General features: G+C 42.2%; 1 protein-coding gene across 1 annotated transcript in view; it reads left to right on the plus strand.

Moving 5' to 3' along the window:
- Positions 1-22,166, plus strand: part of LOC128304730 (potassium voltage-gated channel protein Shab) — a 44,622-nt gene that overhangs the window by 16,411 nt on the left and 6,045 nt on the right. Inside the window, exons 4-8 of the mRNA XM_053041946.1 lie at positions 10,641-10,783; positions 11,175-11,351; positions 11,986-12,012; positions 13,065-13,178; positions 20,031-20,988. Of these exons, the coding sequence (XP_052897906.1) occupies positions 10,641-10,783; positions 11,175-11,351; positions 11,986-12,012; positions 13,065-13,178; positions 20,031-20,988 (1,419 nt within the window). The remainder of the gene's footprint in view (positions 1-10,640; positions 10,784-11,174; positions 11,352-11,985; positions 12,013-13,064; positions 13,179-20,030; positions 20,989-22,166) is intronic.

Raw genomic sequence — 22,166 nt, forward strand, 5'->3', positions numbered from 1 at the left:
TTAATTTTCCGGTCAAACATTAGGCACGGATGTTACCAACGCCGAAGGTGGAAATTCTTTGCTCTGTGCTATAAAATGTACTACTTACATCTTGTAACAGTTGCCCTTGACCTTAATCACAATTTATGTGCACTTCCGAAGGAGATATTTCATTTTCGGTGCTCTGCAGTTCATTTAATTCAGCACCTGCTGAATAAATGTAACCAGCATCGCAAGAAGCACCACCCTTTTACATCCTTTTTCTCCAGTGCGTGGCTCGTGTCGAAAGAAAGCCAGAATATGCCGCACCAGTAACATCTTGAGCAGCAAATCACGGCACCGCCAAGAATGCGGTCGCCTTTCGGGTTGAACGTATCTTAAATTATAATTTCTTCCGCCAAGAAAATGGGAAAAGGGATCACACGGAGGTCCTGTGCCGTGACCGAGGTTTCCACACATCACTTCGTTTAACCAGTTCCGGACGCTAAACTATGCTGACAGCTACCAACATTGCTTGCGGTAGTTTCAGTTTTGTTGTTGTTTCGTTGGGGCCCAATCGGACAATGTTGCCCCGGGTCCCGGGAGTTATGGGACACAATGGTCTTTCTTCAGCACAAACCATGCTGACTGCGGACTGGATAACTGAGTAATTTATTGTCACGGGCACATCTAGCGGTGCTAATACTCTATTCCGATCCAATTCTTTGCGTTCTACTGTCCTCGCTTAAATTGACCGGGACGACAATAATTTACTGCAAACTTCCTGCCCTTTCAGGGGAACCGCGACGTTGGGTAGGGTTTTTGGCGGTTCGTGGCACGGTTGGGACAAAGAGCACACGAAATAGTGGGCGTTAAGCAAACGAGCCTCGTGCTTGGATTTTCAACTACATGCAGCGACATACAAACGGATAGCAGCTGCATACAAACATTCCCGACGAGATGCATATTTGTCCACCTGGTCCTAACAGAGGCTACTTTAAAATTCTTCATATTCTCATGCACAGTTTTGCTGCAAAAACGAAGGGATGAAAAGAAATACGTGCTTGGTGAGGGTAAATGCAAATTGAATCCATTCATTCATGGCATTCTAGTTTACCAAAACGAGAACCACAACTTCTGGCTGATTGATGCCGGAGTTTTGTTGAAAACTGCATGTAACCTTCCATGCATATTTTTTCTCCACTTCAGAACCTAAGGTATTAAACCAGGTTACCAGGTTCCAGTGGGCTACACGGCACTAGCGAAAATGGTTGCAAAACATGCATCGGTACGATTTAGAGCCGTGAAGGATTAAGTACAGCATGAAGGAATGTGCCCTGAATCAGGAGCCTCAGTAAGAACGTTTTGCAGGAATGGATTGCTCAAGGTAATCGTTGAGTGACCATTACTATGGAACACTTTATTATAATTTCATATTAGAAACATAACTATTCGCCGATTTATGTTTCACAAAAATTTCCCCTGCTCAACACCCCCCCCTGGTGGTAGGAGTGAAACTTTGCCACACTCTGTCGGTCGTACTTCCGAGCCATGAAAAGTTGATTTGATTTTAATTGTGAAATTTATTACTGTATTCTCAAATGTGTTTACACAAGCCGATACAGCAGATCATCTAAAGCCCGGCAAACCGAGCTGCATCGCCAGTGGCGCCAACGATGTGTGTGCTCAGGGAACTCATAAATATTCCAGACATTTCGACTTCCACCGTCCGTACAGCGGGGCTTCGCACCACTCGAGCCGGGTGTGCGCCTTCAGCCATCGGAACGACGACCGGGCCGCAGGATGCACTGGTCCACTAGCAGCAGCTTCTTGCAATATAAAGTGCATCGATGTGACTACCGCTTCCGCCGGTAATCTGCAACTGTATGGTGCCACAATGCCGCAACATCTTGGCTGTTTTCTATTGCTCGGTACCGAACCACCGGCGACCGCTGTGTGTGTGTCGGGTCGGTTTTTGGGAAGATTTTCGTCCCATGTGGGTAGTGCTCCGTGATTTTGACCGCTCGCCAGTCCTTACGGTTCAAATTCGTGCTGCATCCCGGGCGTTGCACCGTACCACCAAACTCGGGTCATTGAAATGTGTTCTCCGGTGCATACACATGTTCGCGTAGCCTTTCCCACGAGCTGCTCATCCCAGAAAGTTCGAGTACCACAACGGTCGGTAGTGCCAGTGGTGTGCAGGGATGCAAACCCCCTACTTGCTTATGCGCTGCACAAGATCCAACGAAACATATATAAAATCTATTGCTAAAACCAAATGTAGCACCCAGCATTATGGTCACCAATGTCTGGTGTCTAGCGTAGAACAGACAACTCTGCCCTCGTTTTTGTTTATCCCAAAGCATTCCTCCAAAAGGATGCAATTTTAAAGCGAAAAAGAAGTAACCTGAACTAACCAGAGGCAAGCACAAGTGTCCAATACCATTCATTTAGTTTGTGGGTTTTATTAAATATTTAATTATGTTAACTTCCTTTGAAGTTATTGTGCTGAAATAATAATTTAACAACAAAAAACTTTCAATTGCACTAACAAGTTAAACATTTTCACCGAATGTCATCTAAGTTTCAATGCAGGTGAGAGGAAACTGTTTATAAAAAGACAAAAAAATTAATAACTTAATACCATTACAACGGTAATTGCATTCTCACCTGCTTTTAATATGTGCTACAGTATTCAGCTCAATTTCAGTACAAAATTTAGTTATATATTATATATTCAACAAAAATACGTAAAAATGAAGTATAATAGTAATGAAAGTTTTCAACTACCGGTGCATAAATGCAAACAAAAGATTTATAATTGCTGATTAAAATACGTAACAAGTGGCAGAGGTGGTGGAAACAATAGAAACAACCAGATCTAGCATCTAGAGTAGAACAAGACAGACTAAAAACTTATCAGTACATGAAATATGGCCGCAAAACGACGATCGATGCACTGGGAAGTGTATTAACAATTTATAGTTACAATAAACAGAATTATAAACCACGGGTACGAGAAACACCAGCAATATGCGATCGTAAAAGGTTTCGTATTTAATTTATTGTTCTTTTGTTCTGCTAGTTATGTCATACAATTTTATTTTACGCTTTTACGATCATTTTACATTTCAATTGCATTACAAATATCAATTACATACAGAAAGTTGAAACCAGCTGCATACATGTGTCGGTAGTGTACATTTGGAACAGGATTCACCTTCATAGTGGGTCATTTTATTGGAAGAAACAAATCAAAATCACTGAAGAAAACCTATTTCTTGGTGATATGCAATCGGCTTATGGTACCTAAAAATAAAAATTCCTCCAACCAGAAAAGAAATATTTCATACACATCAAACTTTCTGCATTGTGTAATTATGTTCGAGTAATTATGCTATGAAATTTAAACAAAAAAAAACCCTTTCTCTTATTTCCAGCACTAGTTGGTTTTGTGTTTCCGATTTAGTACAGCACCATCAAACGTTTATTTGCGATTTTGTTCATAACTAATGCTACAGTACTCTATTACTACTCCATCGTTCATCATTTCTTATTAGCGGGTTTGAAGATGGATATGGCAAAAACAAAAAACAAATCAACAAACATGCTTTTCATTAACTAGTATTTCTTTTTATGCATTAGATTGCTTTTTTTACTTACCATCGAATTGGAAGCTAATTACATTGACCGTACCGAGCAAAACCGAGATATCTCATAATTCGATGCGTAAAACAATGTACCATAATAGCTTAATTACATGCGGAATGATTAGCAATATAAGCGAGAAAATGCAACTGATCGGCGTACCGGGGTTGAAACTACGATAAGCGCTTACATTTGCTAATTGGTAATTTTTTCTTCAATTTGCAGTAGTAGCGTTAAAAGTTTCAGTATTACATTTCACTAGCGGACAATACGAACGAGTTGCCGGAAATGTACGGAAACGCTTGTAATATTGCTGGTCGTTTGTGATGCGTTAGTTTTTTTTTACTTCAAATGATCAATCAAAACCTGTTTTCTCCTTGGTTCGTAAATCCATCTTGTTCCGGCTATATTGGAGAGGTCCGCAACTAAGTATAGTCCTTTGTATTTAAAAGTTTGTTACAATCCGAATATTACTCATGATGCTGGTAATGATTTTTAGCTATTTTTTTTCCAAATTCCAAAGTTCTATTCAAAATTTGACCTTGTCTTTAGAAACTAGCTACAAAACAAGCTAGATTCTGGGCTTAGATTACTTTACATTACTGGAACTGATGGTCAGCTAGACATTGTGTCATTAAACGAAATGGATGGTTTTGTGTCCTTAGAATTCGATATCTTCGCACATGGCAAGTTGCGTTCGAGCTCAACAACTCCTAGCAGTTTATTCCGATCTAGTCTCACCAGTTCATCGTTTTTGGACGTCTTCGATCGGCATCGTCGAAGTCACCGTACTGAAAGTGATGGAACTCCTCTGTGATATTTTGTTTCACTTAGGTGAGATGCTTACCTAAGTACATCAGATCTGAGAGATCTGAAAGATAGATAGATAGCTTAAAAACAACGTTACTTAGTTGTGGACCTTATAGACTTAATAGAATTTGTTGTTTTACATGGAGTCCTTGCAAGAGTATTTGACTTTAGACGAATGTAATTTCCATTACACTCCATAGTCGGAAATCATTTTCAACTCTTTCCGTGAATTTGAAAGTCCACAAATTGTTTCTTCTGTTGCTGCTACTTTTTAATCTTCATTCTTGTAGACATATCCCACCAGTTTGACAAAGAAACCTTACTAGCGATTGCGATACAGTTTCACATAGCTATTTGGTCTATTAGTTTCCATTGGTAAATTGGGAAATTTATACATACAAAAAATAAACCGAATCGCGCCCAGAGATCAAACTACTCTCTGGACGATAGAACATGGCAAGTCCTTCCACTCACACACGCGCTCGCCCTATTACCCGTGTCGCAGGTGATCAGAGTGACCTCATGGAGTCGCCGGTCGAATCGATCCAGGTGACACCCATCGCTGCCCGGCGCCGGCAACCACCGCTTTCGTCCCGTTTGGCTGAACTAAACGAGGAGCTGCGCACGGAATCGGCGAGCATGATGATGAACAACTTCACCGTTGACGGACAGGACTTTGTTAGATAGCCCCAACACACACGCGTACGGCAAAGCAAACGCACGTCGACGCCACTGTCCAAGCCGAGCCGTTTTCCGTGCATCTTCGTGGTGGCCATTACTACTACTACTACTGTTACTACTGAATCTACAACAGCTACTACTACTATTATTATTATCACTATTAATACTACCATTACTGCGTCTTCTGCATCCGCTAGAAACGAAACGATAGCCGGGCGAACCACACCGCAGTGGGGGGCCGTTGTGAACTCATTTCCAATAGCAATAATGTTACTACTTACCCACTACCTGCTACGACTAGTCCAGAACCTGCCCAGGCGCTACTTGCTATCCAATTATGCGTACGGTCATAGACAGGCGATCGCAAACATGTATCACTAAATGAACCGATAATACAAGGCTGCTACATAGTTGCTTGATGTTGTGTCCTGCTGCACACAAACACCCACATTCAGACACATACACAGTGACACCCGCAACCGCCTAAATACAATGCATAATCGTTTCTTTGCCCAGGCCCGCGTGGCCCGCACAGCTTTCTTTCGAACCCGAGCGGGGTGTTGTCGGAATTGTGAGAAGCAACTAACCATACGCTTAGATGTTTGTACGCGTGTGCTACTGTGCAACGCGTCATGTAGTGTAATGAACTGCAAAATAAGAAAGTGCAGCAAACGACACCGTAATGTAAGCACATTGTGACAGGTGGCGACACAGTACTACAGTTCTCATATCAACGTTTTATCAACACGGATCGGTACACAAATATGGGAAGTTAGCTAAACGTTTGTAACGCAACGTGAAATTAAATGTGAGCAGTTGTTGCATGAAACGTTCCAGTGTGATCGTTTTCATGGAAAACAAAGCAGATGTGAAAACGAAAACTACAACAAAAATCTAACGGCTAGTGAAACTGAACTGTGTAATAAACATGTTCGTAAACATGCAACATGAAACAAACGACCATACATCATAGGCGAGTTGGAATGAAATTCTACTCATGAATTTACAAGAAATTTAACCTTTACCAGCTAAGTAGATAGGCCGGAACAAGAAACATCACTCCATACCGAAGATTTGAAGCGGATTACCTTATTTGCATTGAAACATTTAACGTTGAATTCGAAATTTCTAATAAAATCGTTTCTTTAAAAAATCATCCACGAAATTAAGCCTTAGTCCAAAATGCAGCTGTTTGCTAATAGAAAACATTTTTTATTCCGATTTGTCATTTTGTTTTTTACATTTTGTATTAGCATTTCTTAATATATCCTATTCGTCTTGAGAATATTACTAATGATTAAAATTTTTAATCTTGAAGTATCCAGTTACAGATTAGTTAAACATAGTTACAGCTTAACGCTTTATGTTTTTACAAAAAAAACAGCATAAAAATGTTTTGACAAACGCATAACCACATAAACACACAAATTACTAAACTGTAGTATTTTATACTGCATCGAGAAAACAACCGGCAATAAAAAAAATAAAACAAAAAACAAAACCGAATGGAAAGAGGAAAACAATGAAAGCATGGCTGTTAAAATAGGTAAAACAGTTGCAAAAATCAATCAAAATACAATCATCAAATTCAGGAACGGAACATGATAAAGAACAAAACAACTTCAAAAATAAAAGTATAAAGAACGGAAACTCGCAAACACACGCAAACACATGCTGAAAGGAGACGTGCAAACGAGAGCTTTTTGGATACACTCATCGAAGCAATGGCGGAACAATTCGTTCCACGCGCAATCAAACTGTTTTCAGTGCAAATTTGCCGTTTTTTGCTACAAACTCGTTTTGAGGGGTTCGCTTTCTCTTTCCCATAAGCAATGCACTAAGTCTTTTACCATAGAAACAAAAATAACTGACCTTCCCGGGCAAACGCTGGTAGCGAAACTGGAAAGAAAAATGGCTACCGAAATGAATCGTGAAGCAAGTATACACAGACTCACTCACTCACACACGCTTGCACAAGACTGTAAAACGCTATGAGCGCTAAGCTTAAGAAACGCAACATACGCAAAGGGGAAAGAAACGTTACTGCCGTGTCCTCGCTCCTGGCGTATTGGGCTTGGCTTGCGATAGATGCGGGAAACCCGGTGCAATAACAATTATGCTTGCGTGATGCGTGTAAATGTATGATTGTAATGTGTAATCGATGTGAAGCATAATGTGTACGCAAATGTAAAATGTATAATGTCTTAACGAGAAAGAGCGATGCGCCGAACCACGCATCCGTTTATGTGCGAAAATCTTGAAACACCGTCCAAAAGTGGCACAAATGTTGTCATCGTTATGTTTGACATTGAAGGCTTGATAATTTGCATTCGTTTGATTGATAACAATTTTCTAGCTTTCATCGAACATTTGGCCAATCTCGTAACTATCAGTTTCGTTTATGGTGAGTTCGAAAATATGTCAAATGTAAAAATTTCATAAACAGCAATAAGAAAACATTAGTTTGCCGTGTTTCCTGTAGACGTTTAACAGGTGGGCTGATAATTGTTTGGCCTATGACAGTAAAACATTTTTTTTTGGCCAAATTATTTTTTTGTATTCATCATACGTCCCTTCAAGGGCGATACACCGATTTTGGCGGTCTTTCAATTTTTTTATACCCTTTTTGTAGTAGTATTTGTCCTTTGCCTCAAAAAAGGCCTCAGTTTCGGCGAACACCTCTTAATCCGACGAAAATTTCTTCTCAGAGGACATCCTTTTGGGATCTGAGAAATGGAGTTAGTCACTGGGAGCCAGATCTATGAAATACGGTGGGTGGCGAAGCATTTCGAGGCCTAATTCATAAATTGTTGCCATTGTTTTTACTGGTTTGTGGCACGGTGCGTTTTCTTGACGAAACAAAACTTTTTTTTCTTCAAATGCGGTCGTTTTTTGACGATTTCGTCCTACAAACGCTCCAATAACTTGAAATAGTAGTTGCTGTTAATGGTTTTATCCTTTCTCAACATAGTCGATGAAGATTATTCCTTGAGAATCCTGAAAAATTGACGTCATAACCTTGCCAACTGATTGTTGCGTTTTTCCCCGATTTGGAGCAGGTTCATCGCGTCCTGTCCACTCGGATGACTGTCTATTGGACTTTGGAGTGAAGTGGAGAAGCCAACACTCATCCACAGTAACATACTGACGCAAAAACTCGGATTTATTTCTCTTAAACAGCTCCAAACTCTGCTCCGAATCATCAACTTGTTGTTGCTTTTGGTCAAATGTGAGCTCGCGCGGCAGCCATTTTGCACAGAGCTATCGCACATCCAAATACTCGTGAACGATATGTCCAACACGTTCCTTAGACATCTTTAGGGTGTCAGCTTTCTCGATCAGCTTCACATTCTGGGTGTTCTTAATAATTTTGTGATTTTTTTTAATGTTTTCGTCAGTAACCACCTCTTCTGGGCGTCCACTGTGTTCACCACCTTCAGTGCTCATTTTACCACTTTTAAATTTAGCATACCAATATCTGATGGTTGATTTTGGTAGAGCAGTGTCCAAAGACTCTTCATCAAGCCAATTTTTGGCTTTAACTATATGTTTCCCCTTCAAAAACTAATATTTTATCATTACGCGAAATTCCTTCTTTTCCATGATTACTCAAAGCACAAAAGTTGCGTCACACAAAATGCTCTAGCTCATTAGGTTGTGGCCCGAGTGCTGTCAAATTTGGACAGAATTCATTTGAAGGTTGGTACAAACGAAATATGATATGGATAAAAATCTTCTAGCACGATAAATGTGTTAGGCCAAATAATTATCAGCCCACCTGTTACAATTGTTGTAAAACACAATTCTCTACGCTAAATTTAATGTTTGTCATGCGAAGCCTCGGTTTGAAGTCTGCTACAATGGTAGACAAACGATAGGAAAACAAGCTAATTAATTTGAATATCGATACACAGCAAGTATAGAATAGCAACAGCGATACATTATCCATCAATGGTCAACAAGTTTTCATACTACTAAGCATACCGTTCATACTCTCCTCAATCACTTTCTAAACACAAACACACACTTGACCAGCTCTGTAAGAAGAAAACGAAGTAAAACAATCAACCCGTACTCGTTCTTTCGCTTTTATAAACTAGCCCATAAGCTAACTAACTAGTAATGTACACCTTTTAACATCATGCAAAACTTTATAATACTCATGTTCGCCACCGGCTGCGAAGGGAATTCACACGTGTTAAGTGTCGCGCAGTGTTTCATTTCCGTTTCCCGCTAACGGTACGATACGCCGCTACGTTTCGATTGCTCGATGTTTCAAAAATCTGTCCGTGCTTTATCTGTTTACGCGAAGGCGACCCAAACCATGGCATTAAAACATTAGTTTGTAATTATTGCGTTTGTTACCAAACAGCATAGGGAAAACGTAATCTTGTTGATACTACGAAAAACGTTACGTCACGTTCGTCTGCTTTGTTCTGAACGTTCGTTGTTGTTATGCGCTCAGTAGGCGTTGTCATTGCAAATAGTTTGAGTGATTTGATTTTCGCTCACATGTAGCACCGGTATTGGAAAACGACAAAAAGAAAAACCCGACAAAACAAAACCAAAACAAAACGAAACGAAAATTGTTCCAATAAAATCGAATCGAATAAAATTTTGTGAACAGTTTTGAGGTGAACAAAAAAAACAAACCAAAACACACGCACACTCTTGTCAGTTACCATGTAAACCCAAACGAAGAAATGAGTTTTATCTACTTGCTTTTACGTCATCTCACGCCATCGGGTCGGGGGCTGTTTCCGGGGGCTTTCCTACGCAAGGAAACACATTTTGTTTCTTCTGTTACAATTGTGATTCGGTTTGGAGGTAGCTACCTTTTTTTTTTATTTATTACATTGAAGCATTGGTGTATTTTCGAAAAAGTTAATGTTAAAATTAGATAAAATGTGTTTCTAGTGTTGGTGTGTTCCTTAGACATAACACAACCTATCGCTTTATTGTGGATGTGGATGAGAGAGTGCCTATGAGTGTTTTTGTTGAATACAAAAAGAAAAACTAAAATAAACCGTTAACTAAACACCTTACTGTAGAACATTTAAATACAAAATTTAATGCTGATTGATACTTTAAGTACGCACACTGCGATAGCACCGTTTCCCCTTTTGCATAAGCCATTCGTGTTTTTCTTTTATTTATTGTACAATTGAAAACCTTCCCAAATAATCTGCCCACTGATGTAAAGCTTCAAACTTCAGAGCGCTTTAACGTCCCATCCATCAATGGCCGGCAACGTTTTAACATCGTCACGATAAGTGAGCTATTTATGCACGTAAATGAACACAAAAACACTCCGACACTTCTCATCGTACAGACAAACAGGGTGGAAAATGAAGGTACTGAAAGAAACGTAAGCAATCTGTCCGTGCCGTAGTACCGGCGATCGAACATTTCATGCCGGATTCGGGAACAGTTCCGAGCTGTCGTAACTGCATCACTGTGCGGCCAGCGTACAAGCATGCCCTCCGTGCTACTTACTCTTACTATTCGATTTCTTTCAATTACTCCTTCATGTACCGATGCAGGACACAATCTTTCCGTGGCGGACGGTAACAGCACGGAAGAGGGTGATTCGGTTAGCGGTGGTCGCAATCCTGCCATGACCGGTGTCGGTTGCTACAAAAACTACAAACATTCCGCTGGTTCGCGCAAACGAGTCAATTCACAGGTGCGTATGATAGGAAGGAGCCCTCTACAGTGCGTTACCTAATTATAAGTCGATCGTTGAGTCGTTTTTCATGAAATTTTCCATCGAGATCTTGACAATTAATTTACAGGGCATTTAGATCTCTAGGAAAAAGACATAGAAAACGTAGTGTTTTGGAATACATAAGTATTCTTCAGGATATTCCAGGTCGACTAGAATACTAGTACTAGTATTTTAAATACTATGGCAACAATGTTTTTTTAAACATTTTAGAATGCCAGTTTTAGCCATCTCTTTAACTTTTTATTTGATTTTAAAATTATGCTCCCTTGTAATTATGTTACGGCACTGTACTGCCTTAGAAAATATTAAAAAACCTCCTTTGTACTCGTGTTCTTTCGGTAAATTTCAGAATGAAAGTTTCTCCCAGCCGATGGGAGCATCGCTCGATACGGAAGCGGCCCCACCCTACAGTCCCTCGATGCAGCATCACAACATGGCGCTCGACATGGATGCGAACGAGGAGCAGCAGCTGATCATGCAGGAGACGCCCCATCACGAGCCACCGGTCATGATGGCCACCAGAGCGGTATGTGGACAGCTTCGTCAGCTCACGCGCTTACATTTTCATCCGCCCTCCTTCCCCCTCTCTGTTTACCCTATACCGCCCCTCTTCTTCCTAGCATACGTGAACAGTGAACGGACTGTTCATCGTACCGCTGACCATTTTGAGTTCATCCGCTTTCAATTTCCCAACCATATCCCTGTGTTTGCTCTCTGTGTGGGCCGTGCTTCACTAACAATTCGGATTGATGTTTGCTGTGTTGTGTTTGCGTTTTGTTTGGTGACCGCTGCGTTTTCAGTTAATTGATTAAAATACGAAATTTATTCATCCCTGCTAATAATGCGCTTCTAAAATCGATTGCGCTTTCTTCCCGGCGCACCGTGTCAACCCGGTGGCCCGGGGAATCGGAAATGCCAATTTTCAATTGCAAAACAGCTACCAAAATTGGATATGCAGTTAACGTTTATTTTGGTTTCGCAAAGCATCTTCTTTATTCCAGCCAGCCTGGCAACGCATCTTTGCTTCGCACATCTTACACTGTTGTGTGTAATCATTACATTCATACTGTGTGTGTGTGTGTTTGTGTGTGTTACGCTGTAAATAAATTGACGATCTATCAACTTTCCTCCTTCCGATCGAACCTTTTTTTTTATTCTAGTACTACAACAATCAATGGAGCCACGAGGTATTACTAACAATCCATAACTTTACACACTCGATATAATTATTACCGTACTTTGGGTTATTTTTTCTTTCGCTCAACCGCAGTATTGAGGCAGATATTTTGAAACTCGTAGCGTATTTCACACATTGCCTTTCTGTACACATCTCGTTTTTCTTTTACTGAATCGAATTAAAGCAACACAGTAACAGCTTGGTCACGGTATTGCTAGCTCAGCTTAGTATATTGTCACACAAAATAGCATACAATCGAACCCACATTGGTACTCAATAAAGCAAAAACTAAAAAGGAAAATATTATTAACAAATTTTGTATTTTTTAATAACAAAAAATACATTATCTAAATCGTAATTTGTATGAAACTGAAGAAAAGAATACAAAAAAAAAAACACCGTTCACCATTTTCTTTTTTTATTACGATCAAGTTTTTTGACTCCATTTTGCTGTGTTTTCTGTTTGGCACAGTGTTTTTTCTTATATTCTGCTTAACAAGTTGTGCTTGTGATTGCTTCAGCACGCCTCATCTATCTTCTTCAGAAGTAAAGTTAAATTTGTCTTTTAATAAGCATTTTGCATGTTTTCTTAAAGATTTTTATTCTATTGCATGACGAGGTGAAAGTTTGCACAACTTTTTCCTAGTTAAACAAAGAAATTACACAAATAAAAGTGATAAAATGATTGATAACACAATGGAGGAAAGATACAAGAAGAAAAGGTTAAACATTTAAATTTAATTTATTCAATGTGTAATTCATTTCAATTACCGAATGTTACCTGTTCAGTTTTGTCAGACGTATCCTTCAATGTAGGCTGTGTCACACGGTCGTCTAAGATTGTACCACCTCCATACTACTATACTTACGAATAAACCTTTTACGCAGTACTTTCTGCAATTATTTACTCTCTCCTCCTTAAAAATAATACTCCCTGGTAATATCTCTCACACCGACGGCGATAATATCCTTTTTCCCTCTTGTCTGTTACATTATTTTCGTTTTGTTTTCGTTTTGTTTTGCCGTTCCCGCCACCAATATAACCCATCGGACTCGTTCTAGGAAGTAGAAGAACTACGACGACAAGTTGCACTAGAAACGTCCTCCACCAGTAAGCGGGACAAATCCGATACCGAACTGCCATCCGAGTTTGAGTGTTGCTTTTGCACGTCAAAGGTACATTACAGCGAATTGCTTCGTTTTTTTTTTCTTTCTATTTTGCGTTCATGTTAAAAATCGAGCCTACGTTAGCTGTACGTTCACCGTGACCGTATTGGTTAATTTCCATTTAGCTTCATTTTTTTCGGGATTCAAGTACAAATGTCACAAAATCATAGAACCAAAACCGGACAGCTAAAGGTCATTCGGATTAGGAAGAAACGTTCGAGTAATTCTTACCAAGACGCACGCCACAAAAACGAATATCCGCAAGGCATCTTTGCCGGAAGGCGCACATTTATGTCACCAAAGTGTAGCAAATTGGCACCAGTAGTAGTAGAGCACACGTAGAATGCAATGAACACAGAGCCGTAATCAGGTCTGCGAAGAGAACCAGAGATGAGCCCACAATGTATTCGGCCACATGGTCTCCCTACCTTCGCCAACTTCCCAAAAAGAAAACGTTGACAGTTGACATTTACGTTCTTAAACGCAAACGTACGGATCGTGGGTCGGCCCATCGATCGTTCTTAGCAAACATGGCACAACGCGCAAGGTGGTATATCTCTCTTCATCGCTTCTGCTTATCGGCTCGGGTGTGTGATTTTTTTTGTTTTCGGGCTGCAAAATAAATACGGAAATTCACACGAACACATCCACGTGCACGTGGACATGGGCGTAAAGCGAGGCGCGGATAATTTGTAGCCAATTTCACTTCTCATCCTCATCCTGGAGGGAGGGAGATATTCCGTGCTTCTGTGCTGCTGTTTGCGGATGTGCGTTCTCGGGTCCATCCAGCGAGTCCGCACCTTCGTACGCCCAAAACCTGCCCCATTAGCTTATGGTCCTTTGTGTTCACCTTCCATTCCCGCCTGGTGAATGGCAGCATTAGTGAGGATGACTTAAATCACTTCCTGACCCCTGAACACCCGCCCCATCGGGTAATCTACCCCTCCTTGTTGCCGTTCGTACCTTCCGCCGGCCTTCCGGCAGTTAGTGGAGATCGTTTACGATATCCTTCCACATCGTGTCGCACCGTGTAGCCCCTGAAATATCTCGCGCACTCCGCAATGCACCGTATCGCACCGCGCCGCACCGGGCACAGCATTCTTCCGGTGGCAGTGATAAAAATGGCACCGGTACCAGCCTGACGTCACAACTGCTATTTATTTCCCGATAAGCCGCACATCGGGACAACAATGTCTCACACTGGCCACTGGTTGGGGAGAAGCCTATCTCAACGGTCACCCACGGGCACAACAACGCTCCCGTACAAATGGTTCGGTGTTTTACCGTATTTAATTTTGTTCTACCTTTCGTGCCATTTCCTTTCCGAACGAGGTTTATTTGCGTACTATTTCTCTCTGTCGCTCCCGACCTTTCGACTACTTTTGTGCCCTTTTCCGACACTCCCCAACCGGATGCCAAGGGTTTGCTTTCCTTCTCCGTACGGGTCCTTCTTTCCGGGTGCTCTAATTCGAATCGATACATTCGCTTCTACCCCCGTGCAGGTGTGCATAAGCGTTGGGAAATGGAAGGAAAGACACCAAATTACCACGCTATTAGCATAAATTGATGTTATAATTTTCCCTCCCAAATAGACACAAGATTCCACGCCACGTTCTACTGCCGGTTGTCGCCATCAAGTCGCTCCCTTTTCCTTCAGATTCATCGCTTCCAACTACACTCCCAATTTGGAAATGACAAAAATTATCCGCGAGTCGACGGAACCACGTTTAAAGCCACCGTGGTCCCAACTCCCGATGCCTTGGGCGTCAAAAGAAAAAGCTTTTAGAATGCTTATTAGCCGTTTCATTCCAAGCTTTCTTTCCATTTGTATTGTTCCAATTCACTTCCGGCAGCAGCTCGGTTTTGAAGGTTAACAACTCCCAATCGTTCTGAGGGGGGGGGGGGGGGGGGGGGGGGTCCGTTGGACGGGGTGGCATTGGGCAGAACGATTCCCGTCATTCTTCCGGCTTCATTTTCCATTTCGTCAGTAGAATTGAGTGCTCCGTTTCCTTCAACCTCTTCCGAAGTAAGCACGTAATTTATGGACTTTGAGTTGAGATTTGATTCGGCGGACGCAACTTAATTACCTTCGAACAGGGGCTTTCAGGAATTCGGACGAATATTAGCGCGTATGGGAGTTTCACTGGGCAATGTCACGAAACGGAGCCTTAGTCTACCTACACTAACTCCTGTGCATAACTAACAAAGAACCCAATCTGTTTTCCTGCGGGTTACTATCAGTTGCTTTGCTTCAGTGACTAACGGCAAAGCGCGTGTGAACGAATTTCTAACAGAAGCTGCTTCTAATGTGAGAGTCCCACAAATACAGTCGTGCAAGAACACGTTTCATTCAATACAACACCACTACACGCGCATAAACACCCTTCATGTTTGTCTGTTTGTTTGATTGTTCGTTTGTTTCATTCGTTCAGCTCATTTTTCTTTTATGTTTATTTCTCTCTCAAAAATGGGTGTTATATTAAGACACTAAGCTGTTCCATTACATCCTCTGCTACTTACATTTTGTTTGTTACGATTTATGTGAAAATGCAATGTATTTTTGTTCTTTTTCTTTCTCACTTCTTCTTTTCTCGCTATTCGATACGTTACGCCATTTTGTACACGCTACACAAAACACGTCCAAATGTTCATTCACGGTACATCGCCACATACGCTTCCAAAATTACAACTTCATCACACATACACCCACACACCTACACGCCTACATGCCCGGGCCATACTTTGCAGTATTACGATTGTGATTGTAATTTCGCACCCAACTCACCTTACTACATGCCACAAAATGCACCGTGCCTACACTACGACGATCAGCTGCCACACTACACTGAACTGAGCCACCAACTTAGTCGATCGAACCACATTACTACCAATTTCCAGAGCCCGCAGGAATGCCACACCGAGTGTATTCCGCTGCGATCGAAAAGCGTATGACATTTGCTGCACACCTTCGGGGGTTCCGCGCGTTCCAGCGTCCACGGGTACGATGGGAGCTCCGGTGCCAAGGAGGCGGAAATAGAGCTGTAGTGTGTGGCTGGCGAAGCGGCCCCTGCGTTTAGTGTTCAAGCTGAGCACAAACCACAGAATGGGGCATCACTGTTCAGCAGTGATCAAACCCTAGACAACAGTAACAGCAGTGGAACGAAAGCATATCGAAACTAGTCGGGCGTCGGAACAGATCAACTTCATTGGTTTGATCCTCGCGCTCCAGCGATCACTCGCCCTCTCTCTCCCAATCTTTGAAGTTACACTTTGCCCCTTACAATTGTACGCTGTGATGGCGAATTCTCGCCAGTATCCTAAGCCAAAGGGCGTTCATCTCCCAACGCCCTTCTCTCGAATTCGCTGAGCGTTCCGCTTTTTTCTTGCGGACAAACCCCAATGCAAAAACACATAATGCGGCTTGCTCGGTTGATGCTGCGATCACAGAGAAATATGCAATTATCACAGGTGAGTTCCGCGGTATGCAACCGTGGAGATCCTACTTGTTTTGTCCTACTACTGCTAAACCTGCTTCAACAACAAACAAACCAAAAACAAAACACCCTTGCGCTGCCCCTGTGTTGTACCATTCGATAAGCGTAAAACCCGGCGGTTCTATCGCATATCGTAACGAACTCCTTTCCAAAGTGCTTGTGCGCAAATGCAGCTCCACCAACCCATAGGATGGATGGCTGCTATCGGCTAGCAACCTTAACGAAGCTGCTAAGGAGCTAAGGAACGTCCTAACTGCCACTGTCCCACACCACTCACCTGCCTTTTCGCAGCTATCTTTCTGTGCGATTTCTTACACCAAATGCGACACTCCTGCTGCTGGCTACTCGTTTTGTGTGTTCCTTTTTTTGGTGTGATTGTTTGTGTATAACATTTGTGGTGTGCTTTTTGTTTTTGTAGGTCGCGACTTGGAGAATATTGGAAAGTTTGACGCACTAATTAACACCGGTGCTCTTCCCACCCTGTCCTGAATCCTGATTCATCTGATTTGCGTGTGCGTGCCCTGTGTGTTGTTTTATTCTTTCAATTTATTGAGAATTTGTTGAATGTGATTAGCATTCTTCTTTGTTCTGTCCAATTTTCATGAGCGTTACGCCCTAGAACTATTTTTAGTAAACAGTTTGATCGACCTCCAAAACAAATCCATGTCCTTAGCACATTCGTGAGATCCTCCCCAATAAATCCCTGTCAATAGAATGTCTAGCAAGAGGGAATAAAAACATCTCCACACAAGGATGCAATGACAGATGGCCAATAAATAAATATATACATCCCTTGTTGTGCTGGAAAAATTCATTTGAGACATACGCACGGCCTTACAATAATAGCAAACACAAACACTAAGCCTCAGCCTTCGGAGCATCATAGAAGAGACCTACCGAAACAACAACGTCCAACTTCGTTCAATGATTTACGAACCACAATCAGCGCCATATGGTTCGAAGTGTAGATTGGTGGAAAGATTTTTCCCAGAATGAATGAATATCTCACCAAGATAAGGATGCATTCCACGGTACACGGGTCACGTCGTACACGTGGTTTGGACGGAAGAAGACGACAATCTGTTTATTTACTGCAAGCCCATCCGCAGCGGTCACGAGCCTGTATGTGTGTTGCCTAACGCTGAACAATTCATCAATTTCACCAGTCTCCGATTTACGCCCATCCACGCAAACACGGTTACAACATGAAGTCGCTTGATGGCCACTTCAAGCCTTCAAGTCACTGAGATGGATAGGGAGGATACTAGGGATATAGTAAATATTATCCATAAATAACTGATTGTTGACAAAACTTAACTCACATGCTAGGCCAGTTTTTCCCGCCCCTCAAGCTCGGTTACATACGGGAAGGTTTCCTCCCTTCTATCAAGGTTTTTCCTACCCCACAACATACATCACTGCTCCCCTTTCCATACACGGTCTCCCACAGGACAAAAGCGGCAAGTGTGAAGAAAAGAGCAGCAGCGAATGGAATGGAAAGTAAACAAAGAATCCCCCACCGTCCCAATGGCACGTATACCGGAAAAGATGCAGAACTTAGAATGGCTTGATAAAATATGACGTCAGCAAAGGCAAAGGCGCCGCCAAGGAGATTTGTGTGTGTGCAAAAAGCGTCCACTTCCACCGATTCGCTTCCTATTCGAGTGAAGGATATTTATTGCCTTCGGATACAATTCGCCAAACAATCACCTCGGGAGCAATCGGGAAAGTGTGCGAGAAGAATGTGACCCCCCGGCCCGTGGGAACAACGTGGATGTGGAGCCTGGTGCTTGACAAATCCTCCTATCTCTGTTCCATCACGCCCGAGATGGATGATGGTAATGCTGTTTGGTCGGGTGCTTCTTACTCATTTCGCAGATTGGAATCCGGAACGCTTTGTGGGTCATTTTTGACCACGAGCTAGGGCTTTCAAATTCTTTACAGCCCACAGCCCGAGTGGTTGTAGATGTACCGTGTTGAGAGTGGCGCTTCTTGCGGTGCTTCAGAATAAAAGCAGCGCGAAGTAAGGAACGGCCGCTAAGAACCATTCAAGCAATCATCATCATTCCGCCTTATGTTTCATTCATTTGTTAACGGAAAACAAATATTAAACCGACGTTTTCCGCTTTCGGCTTCCGGTCCGTTTCCGATCGGATGTTTGTAATTTCCGAAATCGTGCATTTTAGACAAAAAAGCAAGATTTATCGATAAAATATGGTAATCGCTTCACATGCATCATATTTCGTACCATTCCGGATCGTTTTTCAACACATTTTGTAGCGGGAGTGGAACACATCGAGAAGCGAACAGTCTATTTATTTTAGTACGCCCTGTTTTGTTCCTTTTCTTTGTATCTCGTGTGTACCAACAACTCTTCGCGTTAGTGTGACGGTATTTTGGACTGATCCTGGCCAAAAAACAAGATGTTTATCGATGCTGTTTTGCCCGATTTTATTGCGCGCGTTAAAAATATTGCTGTATATATGTAAACTAACCTGTAATCGTATAGTAGTCTCACACTGTTGCAAGATTTCCCTAATTAAAGTACAACAAATCCTGTAGATTGTACAAAAACAACACCGCCAGTAACTAGCAATTTGTTTCTAAGGCGACATGTGTAAAGCATATTGCAGAAATTTAGGCGTTTTGTGGAAACATCGCCTAAAAGTATGCAATTGGCACTCGAATTCAATTTTTCTTCATTCCGTTATGTAACATTGTGTAAATATTGTTCCTTTATCGTCACGAACCCATCTATCCTGTACAAAATCTGCCCCCAGCATTCAGTTATCTTCCGAAATACTTTAAATTTCCCAATTAATTAAGCTAACGGACCATCCCTCAACTACATGTGCGTGATCGTGTGCGTCTTTGTGAGAGTTACTGGTTTTTTACTTTACCGAATTGATCAACCCCGTTTTCCCCCAGGTGCTAGTACCCCTAATTTGGGTATAAACTTCCAAACTCTTTGTAGATATACACAACGGCAACCGGACGGAACCCGGTCGTTTACTTTGTTTCTCAGTGTCGCGTTTGTTTTGTCTTTTGTTTAAAGTTTTCCTTAAAGTGATCTTTTCAAGAAAGGTCCATTTTTGTGTTGCGCGTGCGTGTGTGTGTTTTTCTATGTGGGTTTGTGCTTTAATATGTATTTTTTCTTCCTACTGGTAAAATCATCATGGCGAATTACGGGCTTGAAAACAAAACTTTGAATATCAGTTTACTAAGGGACTAGGCTCATGATGGTTTTCCCACTAGGAGTACTTCCCGGAAAGTGGCACATTGTTATTTAGTTTTAAAATCATTCTTCTTTTGCTAACTCTCTTTTCTAACGTCTGGCCACTTGGGCGTACGGTTGGACCAACGCCAGGAGTACAAAGAGTTCATCGATGCCGAAGGACTGATGCCGCTTCCAACGTCCGACTTCCATACGACCGTGTGCATGGAGATGCGGATGCTGAAAAACAGCATGAACAACAACTGCATTGCAACGCCGAACCAGTTCGGGCCGAGCACGATCTCCTACCCCTACCCGTACATGGACACCCCGATCAAGCATCCCGCGAACGGCAGTGCGGCCAACGGTGGTAATGGAAGCAACGGTGGCAACACCGGTGGCCACGTGGCCAGCGGTGGCGGTGGTACCTTCATCAACAGCAACAGCAACAACGGTGATCTGGCTAGCGTCGACAGTTCCGACACGTACGCTAGCTGTCAAACGCATCCATTCCTGTCGCAGGCCGACCTAACGTCGGACATTGTAGATATGTCATTCGATTTAGATACGTTAGATACGAACAATTTGTACATAAACCCGCTAGAGAAAGACTCGCAGCAGAAGCAGCAGCTGCAGCATCAACAGCAGCAGCTACTACTGCTGCAGCAACGACCGGCGGCCGGGCCGCGATCGCAGGTGAAGAAAAGTGCTTCCGGAGATACGGCGTTGCGCAGCTTGGGCGCCAGTCCGATGGACGACGAGTACCGCCAGTTCCAGGCGCCGTTCGATGCGACGGATCGGGGCAGTCACGTCAGTCTGAACGAGACGCCCGTGCCCAAGCATCGCAAGACCCGCTTCCAGCAGAGTTCCGCCTCCACCTCCACGGCGCTAGCGGCGGTGGCCGCGGCCAGACCGAAGACACGCTTCGAAAACCTGAAGTCATCGATCGAAAGTCTGGAGGAGGCGGGTGCGACCGGCGGCGGTAGCAGTACCAGCGGGTCCGGCAGCAAAAAGTCGCGCCGTTCTTCCTTCATGCCGGCCAAAAGCCTGGCCTCGGCCACCAAGCTAATCAATCAACATCTGTTCGGTATTCCGAATCCGGCACCGAAAGGTAAGCGGAACGGTGGGAGCGAACCAGAACCATGGCTTTCCCTCGTTTAACACACAGTTGTACCACGTCCAACTGCCCAACCGCTCATTGTTTCATTCAATTACGACCCACACGTACCGTTCTCTACAGTACATAACTACTTTACATGCTTTACCTTCATATTAAATCAAACACTTAAACACTTACACACTTCTAAACATTCAAACAGTGACTCCAATCACAAAGCGAATGAAATTTAAAAGCATTTTTCACATTTTTTTCGAAACAATTTCCATACGCTTTGCGATTGGTGATGCTCATTTTAAATGCTTAACTTTTTTTCCTTCAACTCACACCCAACACACTCCTCTAATACAGTTCGATGTTACTCTCTACATTACATGTTTTGTGTCTCTTTGTTTTGTTTAGTTTCACACTATACACCCTTGTTTCCATTTGCTTTGAATTGGAGTAAAGCAAAAGCAACTAAAGAAACATAATTTCATATCTATGATTTAAAATTGCATAGCTTTTACAAAACGAATTCGACCTTCAAGTCTGCTCCTTTTCACAACAAAAATAGATTTTGCGATAAAGTTATATCGTTCGACTGTTTATGCGTTATTTACGTTGTTAATGTTAATGCTTCTAGGGTTGAAGGGTTAACAAAACCCTGCCAACCTGTATTATTATTCTACAGCCTTGTACTAAGTGTTAGTTTCTTCGTTATTTCCTAAGAGGAGTTATGAAGGCAGATGTCTGAGTACAGCAATATGCGAAAGTTGTATATTGTTGTATTTATTTCTCTAATTATATGCTAGCTTATGAAATCGTTTGCTATATTTACAATGCTAGGGAGTTTGCGTTCTTCGTATTATTTCATTGCTCTTCCTTTGCATTCGGTTTATTCTACAACATATACATATTATGCAATAGACAGACTCGTTTAACATGCCATCCACAAGGATACTGATAAGCTACTACATCCATACGAAAAACACACTGAAATAACATATTGCCATTCTATCTATAACATCAACGAAACCGGAATACATGCCAAGTATGGAGTCGCCGCCTAAATGAATATCTTAACCGCATGCTGAATTATCTATCCCACTCCTCCCCAAAACTCCAACCACCCTACCCCGTAACCCCCCCTGTTCCGAAATGCACCAAATTTGGCCTTCTAACAAACTCGT

Source organism: Anopheles moucheti, chromosome 3, assembly GCF_943734755.1.
Source record: "Anopheles moucheti chromosome 3, idAnoMoucSN_F20_07, whole genome shotgun sequence".
Taxonomy (NCBI): Eukaryota; Metazoa; Arthropoda; class Insecta; order Diptera; family Culicidae; genus Anopheles; species Anopheles moucheti.